Source organism: Callithrix jacchus, chromosome 10, assembly GCF_049354715.1.
Source record: "Callithrix jacchus isolate 240 chromosome 10, calJac240_pri, whole genome shotgun sequence".
In the NCBI taxonomy this organism is placed as follows: Eukaryota; Metazoa; Chordata; class Mammalia; order Primates; family Cebidae; genus Callithrix; species Callithrix jacchus.
In genome coordinates this window covers 69,509,490-69,523,897 of record NC_133511.1, presented here as the reverse complement: position 1 = coordinate 69,523,897, position 14,408 = coordinate 69,509,490, and the positions used below count along the sequence as shown (strand labels likewise).

Sequence of the window (14,408 nt, the reverse complement as noted above, 5' to 3'; positions counted from 1 at the left end):
CTACTATGTGGCAGAACTGAATCTCTCACACTCTTTCAGGGCTGAGGAGAAAGAAATCTACCAGCTTTCAATTTAAAAGTCAGGGAGGGACATACCTGAGCTCAAGTGTTTGGGACAAATGAAAGACACACCAAATTTTACTAAAACTACAACCTAGTTCAAACGTAGCTCAATCTCTGATTGGCTTGAGGTGATCAGTTCCTTACCCTATATACCTCACAAAAGAAAGGGGGAAACCCACCTGATGGAAGAGAAAATCATCTGGAGCCACTATTGCTTTTTATATACACTGTCCGGCATATAATAAAAATAAATTACTAGACATAAATGGCAAAAAATATGACTAATAATCAAGAGTAATTATAAGCAGTCCCATAAATAATCCAGATGTAAGAATTACCAGACAAGGACTTTAAAATAATTATGATTGATATGTTAAGGAAAATACAGGAAAAGAAGAAAACGATAGATAAAAGAAATTCTGGACAGGGAACTGGAACCTATAAAAGAGTAAAATGGATATTCTAGAATTGAAAAATACATTGTCTGAGAGTAGGAACCCACTGGATGGGTTAAACAGCAGTATGGTTATAGTAGAATGCAGAATTAAAGAACTTAAAAGATAGGTCAATAGAAAATAACCAAATCAAAGCACAAAGAGAAAAAAGGAGAACAGAACTGAGCATAAGAGACATACAGAATACGGTTAAAAGATCTAACATAAATATTAGATTCTCAGAAGGAGAGGACAGAATGGAGCAGAAGTAATGTTTTAAGAGATATATAAGTGCTAAAAAGAAGTATACTCTAGAGTTAGGCAGAGTGTTCTATATGTGTCAAGGAATCCAAATTTATTACTCATGTTTTAAAATGTGTTATATCCTGATGGATGCCCTTGGTGGCTTATTATTGAGAGAAGTATATTAAAATCTCTAACTAATTATAAAATTTGTCTAGTATCATTTTAGTTCAGTCAATATTTGCTTTATATATTTTAGACTACATCATTAGATATATCCACATTAAGAGCTGTTATATTTTAAATTGAATTCATCCACTAATCATTATGCAATATCTATTTTGAGGTCTAGTAATACTTCTTGACCTAAAGTCTACTTTATATTAATATAAATATTATATTTATATTAATATATAGCTACCCTTGCTTTATTTCACTTAGCAATTGCTTTAGGTCAATACTTCATGACCTAAAGCCTACTTTATATTACTATATTCTATTTATGTAAATATATAGCTAGCCAGCCTGCTTTATTTTGTAACATATATCTCTTCTCATCCTTTTCCTTTAACCTTTTTTTGTGTTCTTATATTTAAAGTGTGTCACTTATAAACAGCATATAATTGAGTTTGGACATTAATCCAATCTGATAATCTTTACCTTTTAACTGAATTGCTTAGTTTTTTTTTTATACAAACCAAGTCTCAACAAGTTTCAAAGGACTCACCCACACAGCATATGTTCTCTGACTATAGCAAAATTAAACTAAAAATCAGTAAAAGAAAGATAAGTAAAAAATTGCTCAAGTGTTTGAAAATCAAGCACTATACTAGATAACTAAGTGCCAAAAAGGGAACCACAATAAAAATTATAAAACCTTTTTACCTGAATGATAATAAAAATATGAAATAGAGATTCTTGAATGATCACCTTACTTGGGGGGAAAAAAAGATCCTTGACAGCCTACCTCATATCACATACAAAAGTTAATTTGAAGTAATATCCCTAAATGTGAAAAGACAAATAATAAAGGTTCAGAAGAAAATTCAGGGAAATATCTTGGGGGTAGGAAAGGATTTCTTAAACAGAAACAAAAAGCATCTTTTTTTTTTTTTTTTTTTTTGAGATGGAGTCTTGTTCTATTCCCCAGGGTGGAATGCAGTAGCCCTACCTTGGCTCACTGCAACTTCTGCCTCCCCCACTCAAGTGACCCTCCTTCCTCAGCCTCCCAGAGAGCTGGTACTACAGGTGTGTGCCGCCACACCCAGCTAATTTTTGTATTTTTAGTAGAGATGGGGTTTTGCCATGTTGACCCAGGCTGGTTTCTAACTTCTGACCTCAAGCAATCTGCCGGCCTCAGCTTCCCAAAGTGCTGTGATTACAGGCATGAGCCACCATGTCCAGCCGCATCAGTCATTTTTAAAGACTGATTAAATTGGCCTTTAAATCATTTTAAAGACTGATTAAATTAGACTTCATTGTCTGTTTCTCAAAAGACAATATTAAGAGAGCAAAAAAACAAGTCAAGGCTGAGAAAATATTTTCTATATATCTGTATATTTATATTGACAAAAGACTAATATTTAAAATATATAAAGAATGCTTACAAATCAATAAGAAAAGGACAACCCAATTTTTAAAATGAGAATAGATTTCCAAATCAAATGGCCAATAAATTTATAAAAAGGTGTTTAACAATATTAGGGAAACGAAAATTAAAATCACAAGGTACTACTATATATTTGCCAGGATGTTTAAAGTTAAAATGCCTAAAAATACTGAGGTCATGGATCAACTAGAATTCTCTTACACTGTTGTGGCAGTATAGATTTGTATAATCATTTTGGAAAACCATTTGACAGTTTCTAATAAAGCTAAATTCACGAATATGCTATTATAAGTCCAACAGAAATGAGTGCTTATGCCCACCAAGAGACATATGCAGGAAGGTTCATAGCAATATTATTCATAAAAGTCAAAAAACTGCAGATGACCCAAATGTTTATCAACAGAAGAGTGGATAAATAAATTATAGTATTTTTATACATTTTTGTAATTCTTTTTTTTTTTTTGATACACAGATTCACTCTTGTCCCCCAGGCTGGAGTGCAATGGCACTATCTCAATCACTGTAACCTCCACCTCCTGGGTTCAAGTGATTCTCCTGCCTCAGCCTCCCAAGTAGCTGGGATTACAGGTGCCCACTGCCACACTCAGCTAATTTTTTTTTGTATTTTTAGTAGCGACAAGGTTTCACCATGTTGGCCAGGCTTATCTCAAACTCCTGACCTCAGGTGATCCACCCACCTGGGCCTCTCAAGTGCTGGGATTACAGGCATGAGCCACTGTGTCCAGCCCATAGTGATTCTTTTTTTTTTTTTTTTTTTTTTTTTTCTGAGATGGAGTCTTGCCCTGTCACCAAGGCTGGAGTGCAGTGACGTGATCTTGGCTCACTGCAACCTCTGCCTCCTGGGTTCAAGTGATTCTCCTGCCTCAGTCTCCCGAGTAGCTGGGACTACAGGCACCTGCCACTACACCCAGCTAATTTTTGTAATTTTAGCAGAGATAGGGTTTCACCATATTGGCCAGCCTGGTCTTAAACTCTTGATCTTGTGATCTGTCCACCTCAGCCTCCCAAAGTGCTGGGATTACAGGCATAAGCCACTGTGCCCAGCCCATGGTGACTGTTTTTTACAAGTTTTCTACTATTCTTATTGGTAAGAGTCTAGTGACTCTAGAACATAATCTTTGGACCATATTTCAAAGTCCTCACACATGAAACTTTCCAGCCAGACCCTGGGCCCCTGCCCTTTGCCCACCCCTCAAGATGTCCAGTAATTTGTGGACTCTCCTACCTGCTCCAACTCCTCCTCAGCATATTTTTGGCGGCTCCGCTCATTCTCAGTACCCTCCCGTAACTCCTTCAGCCGCTGGGCTTCCTGCTTAGCAAGGTTGATCTCATCGCGCAGCTTCTTCTCCAGATGGACCTTCTCCACCTCCACTGTGCGGTGCTCCTCCTGGGCCTTGTGCAGCCTGGGGGGTGATGTAGGGAGCTGAAGGAGGCCAGGCAAGCAGATGCCAGCCAACATGCTATGAGTCATGGTATCAAAGAGGAAAATGAGAGCTCTAACTCCCAGTATATACTCTCCCTGCCCTGCTGACTGTCTGGCTCTGAGCTAGCTCAGGGCCAATAGAAACCACAGTCATTACCTAATTCAGACATTGGCCATCATCTTATTTTGTTGACAGTAATCAAGGCTGTGAAACCACATTCTCAGGCATCTGAATCCCTCCTCTAAATTGTTTCATACTAAAATCATAACAAGTACCAGTTTACAAGGTATTTCCCATTTGTCCTCTCAGCAGATAATGATATATTAGTAACATAATCAGCCTGGGACAAGCATACAGGGAGGCTTAGAGAGGGAAAGCAACTTATGGGAAGAACTGAGGCTAGAATTCCAATCTGTGTGACTTTGGCACAATTATTCCCCTAATATAGTGCTATCTAGAAAGTTCAATAAATGTAGAATACCCTATGAGCTAGACAAAAAGATCCAAGGAAAACCTAATGGCTGAGAAATAACTGGGGCTAGTAGCAGAGGGGTGGATTAAGGAAGATGAGGAAGGAACTATTGAGCTAGACCTTTTGGACTCCTAAGCTTTTGTTCCCAGAAACACAAAACAAATTGAATTTATGCCAAAGTGGCTGGGTAGGGCTCAGGAGAGTCCCCTGCTGCCTCCAGGCCCTGAGTTCCTTTCCTAATAATCTTCCTTAGTGGGTAAGATCATAAGGGCATGAGTTCTAATCTAAACCTACCCTTGCACCACCACGAACATTCCCTCAGTTCACTGACAAAACCTTCCATCCAGCTAAATAAGCCTTCTCCCTTCCTCAATTCTTTCCTCCACATGGCTATCTATGTTAATCCACTCATTCATTCACCAAGTTCTTTTGAGGGCCTACTAAGTGCCAAGCCCTGTGCTAAGCCCTAAATATATGGCGATAAATCAGAAAGCTGTCCCTGCCACTGAAGAGCTCATTATTTACTCCAACAAAGACAAGTAAACAGATAACTGTACACAATGTGACAAATTCTATAATAAAAAGAGATATATATAATATATGATACGTATCATATATATATATATAAAATATATGCAGCAAGGGAAGAAGATAGGGGCAAAAAAAATACAAAAATATATGATATATATATATATAAGGTGTTGGGTACCCAAAAGATCGGGTAATCAGCTCTGCCTGCAAGCAGTCAGGGAAAGAGAGACTTGGGCTAGACCCAGAACAAAGACTGAGAGTTTGCTAATCCCTTTGGAAGAGAGAAAGAACTTTACTATCTGGTTTTCTAAGCAAAAACCACCAGGTTGCCAGGGGGCCAGATTAGGAGGGTGAAAGGATGGTGAAGAAGAGGTGAGTCATATCGCTTAGATTTGAGATACAGAAAAGAAAGGATAGACTACAGAACAAGAAGGACCCACAGAGAACACTGACCACTGAGTTAATTAAGTAGGTGAAACAGATAAAACAAACAGAACTCAATTTGTAAAAAAAACTCTCCAGAGCTATTAGTAGCAGAGACCTCAAAAGATATCATGGAACAAGCAAGGAGGTAAGAGAAGGAAATGTTAGGCTGCAAACTTCCCACAAATTGTAATCTGTCTTCTTTGTCCCTGAAGAGAAAGGGAGTTGAAATCCCTGAAAGTGAACACCAGATGGCACTATATGCATAGATAAAGACAAATCAGAGGCGCCATTTCCTGCCCCTATCTTCTTCCCTTGCTGCATATCCTCCTTTACTGTACGCTTCCATGACTCAACTGCATAAAGTTACACCATTAAGAATTCACTTCTTCACTGAAATATTGTCCTCTCTGAAGGCAGCCTCTTGAGAAAAGCCAATACTATAATATGGCTGTCCTTTATAATAGCAAGCTCCTTTAAAGTAGAATCGAGATTGACCCCCCTTTCATAGTCCCGATAAGGTCTGTTAGAGATGGAGATCAATAATTATTGTTGGGTGCAGAAATGAGAAAATAAGTATACAATTAAACACTGTTGTTGCCACTCCAAGGCAACAACAATTAGCACTTCAATTAGTCCTGGACCTAAGCAGTTGTGTGACTATGAACAAGTTTTGCCTGTTTTCTTCACAGCAAAATGGGAATCAAGATTCCTGCGTGCCTCAAATAATTATCTTGAAACTCAATGAAATCATAACTAGAATGTACATGTAGAATTATATTTATTCACACAAATTATCAGGAACTCTGTAATAAAGCTCTGTGACAGCTGGCAATGCAGGTCTGTTAATATAAGGAGGAAAAAGCTGGTGTGTGGGCTCTGGACACTCAATGGAGGATACATGTGTGCATGTGCCCAAGCCTGTCTCTAGGGGGACAAGGGGAAGGGTGTCTTTGTCTCTTTCTAAGTGTTGCAGTGGTCATTTAGCTCTGGAAGCCTTGGGGAGCATGGAGTGCTAGGAGCTTAGTTTTATCCCCAAACTTGGAATGTCTCCTGCCTAGATTCTTTTGCCTTTGGAATGGAAACAGTACATGTTTTTCAAACAAATGAGGTATGGGAACTGCTCAGACAGCAGCAGTTAGCCCCTAATTGGCAATGGGCCCAAGAACAAGGGGCCCAGCAGAGTAGCCAGGAATCAGCTTAGAGATTAGACCCCCCTTGCTCCCTAGAAGCCCAACCCATGGAAATAAGGCTACTACCTTAGTAAAGGTAGCACCCTGGAGTGTCAAAATTCCTAATTCACTACTTACTGATATGTGAGCCTGAGCAAAGCACTTACCCTCTCTGAGCCTTCATTTCCTCAACTCTAATAGTACCTACTTCAAAGAGCTGTAGTGATTAAAAGCAATAATGCTTTTAAGTATTTAATACCTGACTCACAAGAAGTCTTTTCCCACCCCTCCAAAGAAAATAGTGTCTATCATTTAAAAATAACACAATGACTGGGCACAGTGGCTCAGGCCTGTATTCCCAGCACTTTGGGAGGCTGAGGTAGACCTCTTGAATCAGAAGTTCAGGAAAAACCTGGGCAACACAGCAAGACCCATATCTACAAAAAAATTTTTAAAAATTAGCCGGGCATGGTGACATGCACCTGTGGTTCCATCTATAAAGGAGGTTAAAGTAGGAGGATCTCTTGACCCCAGGAGGCTGAGGCTACAGTGAGCTATATTCATGATATTGAACTTCAGCCTGGGCAACAGAGCAAGATCTTGAATCAAAAAAATAATAATAAATAGAAATAAATGCAAAGACAAGACTTCATTTCCTTTTACATGGATTCCTGCAAAGACTTCCCAACTAGAGTCCCTATGCTTCCAGAATTTTTCTAAAAGACAATCCTGAATAAGTCTCTCCTCTTCTTGAAAACAAACACCAAAAAAACCTGATTTGCTTTCTGCATCAAACTAACTTCCTCACATGCATCTTAAGGTCCCAGGGATCTGGCCCCACCCTTTACACTCAATCTTAACACCCAGGACCTCCCCACCCATCTTTCAAGGCCACCTCCTCAGAGTCCCACATCCACTCATCCACCTCTTTGTCTTTCTAGTCATTAGAGTTCTTATCCTATTAGCTGAGTCTGGAACTGAGTCTGTATTAAGTGTGCTCTCACAGCTGCTTCTTGTGGGTGTGTAAATTTTGTTTCCTCATGAACAGTGAATTTCTTCCCCCCACCCTTTTTTTTTTTTGAGATGGAGTCTTACTCTGTCACCAGGCTGGAGTGCAGTGGTGTGATCTCGGCTCACTGCAACATCCGCCTCCCGGGTTCAAGCTATTCCCCTGCCTCAGCCTCCCAAGTAGCTGGGACTACAGGTGCACACCACCACGCCCAGCTAATTTTTGTATTTTTAGTAGAGATGGGTTTTCACCATGTTGGCCAGGAGGGTCTCGATCTTTTGACCTCGTGATCCGCCCGCCTCGGGCTCACAAAGTGCTGGGATTACAGGTGTGTGCCACTGCGCCCGGCCCAGGAACAGTGAATTTCTTACAACTGCCATCATAAAACTGGTTCCTAGATGTCAGGAAGCACACTGACTGACTGACTGACTGACTGACTGACTGACTGGCACTCTTTTCACAGCCAAATCTTCCGCCATAGTTTTGAAGTCATATTTTATTTCAACGGAATCCCAGACCATCTGAGTTAGAAGTGTTCTCCAAGGAGAGTTTAGCATTCTCCTAGGTCAATCCCTTCATATTACCAATGAGGACATAAGTCCTGGGAGGGAAAGAGATTTAACCAAAGTCATACAGCAAGTCAGTGTTGATCAGATTTAGATTCCATGTAAGAAAGAACTAAGGACAGTAAGAAGGAAGGTCTGTGAAGTTTCTTTGGGGAACAGTAAAGAACAATTAATTATATCTATTTATATGCTAAGAGAAGCAGTCCAGAGACAGGATGAAGTTAGAATGACCTCCTAACAAATGATGGGAAGCTCAAGACCTCTGGCAGCTACACATTCCTCCCTCTGAAGCTAAGAAGCAAAAAAGATAGAAACAAGCTTCTTCCCAGGAGGAATAACTGCCCAGGATAATTGGAATATCACCCTAGAGTTGCAATACACTTTTGGAAGGATGACACAGCCTGGGCTGCCATGTTGGCAAGGTCTCAGGGTCCGAGTGGCTAATACCCAGGTGGAAATGGGAGGTTCCCAAGAGATGGCAGGGCCTTACCTTTCCTGGAGGGGCAGGGCCTTACCTTTCCTGAAGGTCATGCAGACTCTGCTCAGCTCGGTGTAACCCCTCCAAGTCTTTCATCATCTTCTTCATGTGCTCCTTGGAGTAGCGGTTCTGGATATAGGCAAACCAGCAGCCGCCCACACCAATAACGATAGACACCACCAGCATAAAGTCCTTGAGGTGATTATGGCGGGTCACTGCCAGAGAGGGGAGGACATGGTGAGTCAGGGTGCCCACTGCACACTTAGCCTTGCAAACTCCACTGCATCCCTCCTCTATGAAGCCCTCCATGACAGACACACTTTCCCACTGAGGAGGATTTAGTTTCTCTTCTTAGACACATACTTGCCATACACTATTATAGTAAGCTCTGTGTCTGTCTCTCTGCTAGCCAAGGCTTTGTTTAGAAATGAGAAGCCTTATAGCAATACGAAATGCTTATTAAATCACACTTCCATAAGATGCAGTGAAGACGAGAGAACCAGTGCCTTCTCAATATACCTCAGCCATCTCTCGGCTAGGATGAGCCCATATGCCCAGATGTAGTGTCTTCCGTCCTACAGGGTAGGCAATTCTTAAGTGCTACAGCAGGTAAATGGAGATGGCTGGTATAAAGGATATAAAGCAACGTCACCAGAGCCTCAGGTCTGGCTATAGGACTGAAATCACTATAGGAACTAGGTCTCCTGGACTACCAGGCCATTCTTGGCACAGATCAGGGAAAGGTCCAGAAGTCTCAACCAATGGAGAACATTTCTAGGCTATTGTAAAATCCAGAGACTAGGTAGAACAGGATAGCATCAAGAGATTGGTATGATGAGACATTATACCTATCAACAATTGAGGGCCAGTGCTATTTCCAGAGAACACCTGGTAGCAATTCAGTGAAGCACAAGGGCCCCAGCCATCAGTTGGGATTCAAAGAACGCCCAGTGTCCAGAGCAAAACTTAAATGCTAAACAAAAAAAAGACACCAAAAGATAAAAAGCAAAAGCCATATCCTAAAAACTTAGCCAGTCAGGACAGAGGCACTTCTGAAACTAACATTGTTCCTGGTGTACCAGATCTGGGCTCTGTGCCACAGCACAAGAGACTTGAAAGGGGCATTATAAGGAGACGGCTGTCAGGAGACAGAAATTCTCTGTCTAGGTCGTGCTGTGGGCTCAGAGGAGCCCTAGATGTGAGAGTCAGGGAAAGAGGAAAAAAAGAGTTTTTGCCAGGGCTAATGACATAACTGTGTACAGTAAGTTGCCCTTAGACAGCTAAGGAGGAGGTAAGACTGGCATGATCCTTGGACAGAGTAAGGATATGGGGCCGGTGGAAATCCAAAAGGACCCAGGTAGAGCCACCAAGTTAAGGGAGGGTCAAGACACCAGAAAAAGAAACCATATGATACTGATGCCCATATTTGACAAAAAGAGTTAATATTATAGCTCCTTACAGAAAGGCTAAACAGCAGAAAATGAGGATGAGATGGGACCAAAGACAGATTAACACATCCTATTTCCACTCAAGGGAGGGGAGTTACTAGGTCAGAGTGGTGGCCATGTCACTCATATGTTTATTCCAGGCTCTCTGAAAGAAAACTGAGGGTCCTCTAGTGGCTATCCCCTAGCCTCCAGGCAGGCTACAAGTCTAGCCATACTCAAGCCCTCACTCTCCTGTCTTTCAGGTTCCAAGAGGAGATATTTCTGCAGCACAGTGAGTTGCCTTCCTTTCTAGAACATACCTGCCTCCTCCACAACCACTACCAGAGCCTGGGGTACTCTTCGTCTCCCCTATTTGTTAAGGACTTTTAATCTTTGTTTCCTAGGGTTTCTCAACTTCAATATCCCCTTTATATTCTTACCAAAAGTCAACGGTATCCTTGTTCAAACAAGACTCCATGCAACAAGCACCTTCCCCTATTCCAATACTTCAGAGTACTTAAGGTGGGCATGCAAATTGGGCCCAGTAATTTCATTTGGTTTCTTATTCTACCTTATCCAGGTCAATTTGGAATCAGATCTATTATTTTTCCCAGCTTCATATTCTCATCCAAGTCATGAATAAGAATACTGAATAACCAAGGCCAAGGATAAGGTCTAACAGTGAGTCCCTCCCTCTAAGGTAATATTGTTTCTATCACCTATCAGTACCCACTGGATTCCTCCAACCAGTTTTGACTCTACTTAAATATACAAATATCCATCCTATCCAATCCTCTGCCTTGTCAAATGCATAGCTAAAGTCCAGAAATATTACAGGCCACATCCATGAGCTACCAAGCCTGGTAGGAAGAAGATGCGTCTAACATGGTTGATTTACTCTTTAAGGTTCCTAGTGATCATCACTGGACTATATATGCCAGTGCACAGTGTATAACATCAACCAGCATACAGAAGTCATTCAATAAATCTTAGAAGGATTGATTCTTTACTAACAAGCTTCAAGTACAATAATATCTCCCTTCCCTTAATCCATACAAAAAAGGAAGGGAAATAGAGAAAATATAAAACCTATCAGGAATTTATATTCATCATTTCTTATCCTCACAACTACTAGGTAAAATAGGTTATTAGTATTCCCATTCTGTAGACCAAAAAACTGAGATTCTGTAAGGGATACTGACTTGCTAGAGTTCATAAAAAGTGACACAGCTGGGTTTAAATCCAGATTTACCCAACTACATTGTCTTTCTGCTACACCACACTTCCTCATTACAACTTTCATATTCACACAGCAAATATTGTTTCTGTTTTGTTACAAGCAAACATGTCTTACAGTGGAGATGTCTATATGGCCCTGATCTAGCTCAAGCTAGATTCTTGGAACTCTTGACACTAAGAGTTCCAGGACCTGAGTTTTCCCCCACACAATATCCTGTAAACTGATAGTGGCATTGCAGTCAGAGCAGTGAAGACCCAAAGGCCAAATAATCAGGCCTTAAGATTAAACATAAGGTCTGTGTACAGAAATTCTTGTGCTATCAAGGGAAGTATCCCACACTAAGTATTAGGAAGCCTGATTCTATGCTTGCCTCTGTCCCAATTGGTTATGAAATTTGCTTCCCCTATCTAGACCTCAGCTTCCTCAGCTGTAAAATGCAATACCACAGAATTACTAAAGAGACAGAACGGGTGATTACTAACAAGACTGAATGTGTAGGTATAAATGACAGCACTGTGAGGTGTCTTAGAAATATTCAGATGGACATACCAGGAGATAATTAAGAATGTGGATGTGAGCCGGGCATGGTGGCATACAGCTATAATCCCAGCACTTTGGGAGGCTGAGGTGGGGGGAATCACCTGAGGTCAGAAGTTCGAGACCAGTCTGGCCAACATGGTAAAACACTGTCTCTACTAAAAATACAAAAATTAGCTGGGCATTGTGGCAGGCAACTGTAATCACAGCTACTCAGGAGGCTGAGGCAGGAGAATTGCTTGAACCCAGGAGGCGGAGGTTGCAATAGGCCAAGATTGCACAATTGAACTCTAGCCTGTACGACAGAACAAGACTCTGTCTCAAAAAAAAAAAAAAAAGAAAGAAAGAAGGAAAGAAAAGACCAAACCTACATTTCACTGGTGTGAAAGTGTCGGGGAGAATGGAACCAAGTTGGAAAACACTCTTTAAAATATTATTCAGGAGAACTTCCCCAACCTAACAAGACAGGCCAACATTCACATTCAGGAAATACAGAGGACACTACAAAGATACTCCTTGAGAAGAGCAACCCCAAGACACATAATCGGCAGATTCACCAAAGTTGAAATGAAGGGAAAAATGTTAAGGGCCAGCCAGAGAGAAAGGTTGGGTTACCCACAAAGGGAAGCCCATCAGACTAACAGCGGATCTCCCAGCAGAAACCTTATAAGCTACAAGAGAGTGGGGGCCAATATTCAGCATTCCTAAAGAAAAGAATTTTGAATCCAGAATTTTATATCCAGCCAAACTAAGCTTTATAAGTGAAGGAGAAATAAAATCCTTTACAGAAAAGCAAATGCTGAGAGATTTTGTCACCACCAGGCCTGCCTTACAAGAGCTCCTGAAAGAAGCACTAAACATGGAAAGGAACAACTGGTACCAGCCACTGCAAAAACATACCAAATTGTAAAGACCATCGACATTATGAAGAAACTGCATCAACTAATGGACAAAATAACCAGCTAGCATCATAATGACAGGATCGAATTTACACTTAACAATAGTAACCTTAAATGTAAATGGGCTAGATACTCCAATTAAAAGACACTGACTGGGAAATTGGATAAATGGTCAAGACCCACTGGTGTACTGTATTCAGAAGACCCATCTCATTTGCAAAGACACACACAGGCTCAAAATAAAGGGATGGAAGAATACATACCAAGCAAATGAAAAGCAAAAAAAAAAAAAAGGCAGAGGTTACAATTCTAGTCTCTGACGAAACAGACTTTAAACCAACAAAGATCAAAAGACAAAGAAGGGGATTACATAATGGTAATGGGATCAATGCAATAAGAAGAGTTCACCATCCTAAATATATATGCACCCAATAGAGAAGCACCCAGATTCATAAAGCAAGTTCTTAGAGACATACAAAGAGACTTAGACTCCCACACAGTAATAGTGGGAGACTTTAACACCACGCTGTCAATATTAGACAGATCAATGAGACATAAAATTAACAAGGATATTTAGGACTTGAACTCAACTCTGGACCAAGCAGACCTAATAGACATCTACAGAGCCCTCCACCCAAATCCACAGAATATACATTCTTCTCAGCACCACATCGCACTTATTCTAAAATTGACCAATAATTGAAAGTAAAACACTTCTCAGCAAATGCAAAATAACAAAAATCATAACAGTCTCTTAGACCACTGTGCAATCAAATTAAAACTCAGGATTAAAAAACTCACTCAAAACTGCATGACTACTGGAAACTGAACAACCTGTTCCTGAATGACTACTGCGTAAATAACAAAATTAAGGCAGAAATACCTAAGCTCTTTGAAACCAATGAGAACAAAGACACCACATTCCAGAACATCTGGGACACAGCTAAAGCAGTGTTTAGAAGGAAAATTATAGCACTAGATACCCACAAAAGAAAACATGAAACACCCTAACATCACAATTAAAAGAACTACAGAAGTAAGAGCAAACAAATTCAAAAGCTAGCAGAAGACAAGAAACAAGATCAGAGCAGAACTGAAGGAGACAGAGACACGAAAAAATCCTTCAAAGAATTAATGAATCAAGGAGCTGGTTTTTTGAAAAAATCAACAAAATAAACCACTAACCAGACTAATAAAGAAGAAAAGAGAGAAGAATCTAATAGACACAGTAAAAAATGATAAAGGGGATATCACCACTGATCTTACAGAAACACAAACTACCATCAGAGACTACTATAAACACCTCTACACAAACAATCTAGAATATCTAGAAGAAATGGATAAATTCCTGGAGACATACACCCTCCCAAGTATAAATCAGGAAGAAGTTGAATTCCTGAATAGGCACATAACAAAGTCTGAAATTGAGGCAATAATTAATAGCCTACCAACCAAAAAAAGTCCAGGACCAGACGGATTCACAGTCAAATTCTACTGGAAGTGCAAAGAAGCACCGATACCATTCCTTCTGAAACTATTCTAAGCAGTAGAAAAAAGGGACTCCTCCCTAACTCATTTTATGAGGCCAGTATCATCCTGATACCAAAACCTGGCAGAGACACAACTAAAAAAGAAAATTTCAGGCCAATATCCATGAAATACATTGATGGAAAAATCCTTAATAAAATACTGGCAAACTGAAACCAGTAGTATATAAAAAAGCTTATCCACTATGATCAAGTTGGCTTCATTCCTGGGATGCAAGGCTGGTTCAACATATGCAAATAAATAAATGTAATCCATCACATAAACAGAACCAATAACAAAAACCATATGACTATCTCAATAGATGCAGAGAAGG

General features: G+C 40.3%; 1 protein-coding gene across 18 annotated transcripts in view; it reads right to left on the bottom strand.

Annotated features, from left to right (window-relative positions):
- STIM1 (stromal interaction molecule 1) overlaps positions 1-14,408 on the bottom strand; it is a 253,800-nt gene that overhangs the window by 14,376 nt on the left and 225,016 nt on the right. For all 18 annotated transcript variants that reach the window (XM_078340344.1, XM_078340347.1, XM_078340349.1 and 15 more), the window contains 2 exons: positions 8,482-8,659; positions 3,595-3,772 (listed from right to left, as the gene is read on the bottom strand). In XM_078340344.1, coding sequence (XP_078196470.1) covers positions 3,595-3,772; positions 8,482-8,659 — 356 coding nt within the window. The remainder of the gene's footprint in view (positions 1-3,594; positions 3,773-8,481; positions 8,660-14,408) is intronic.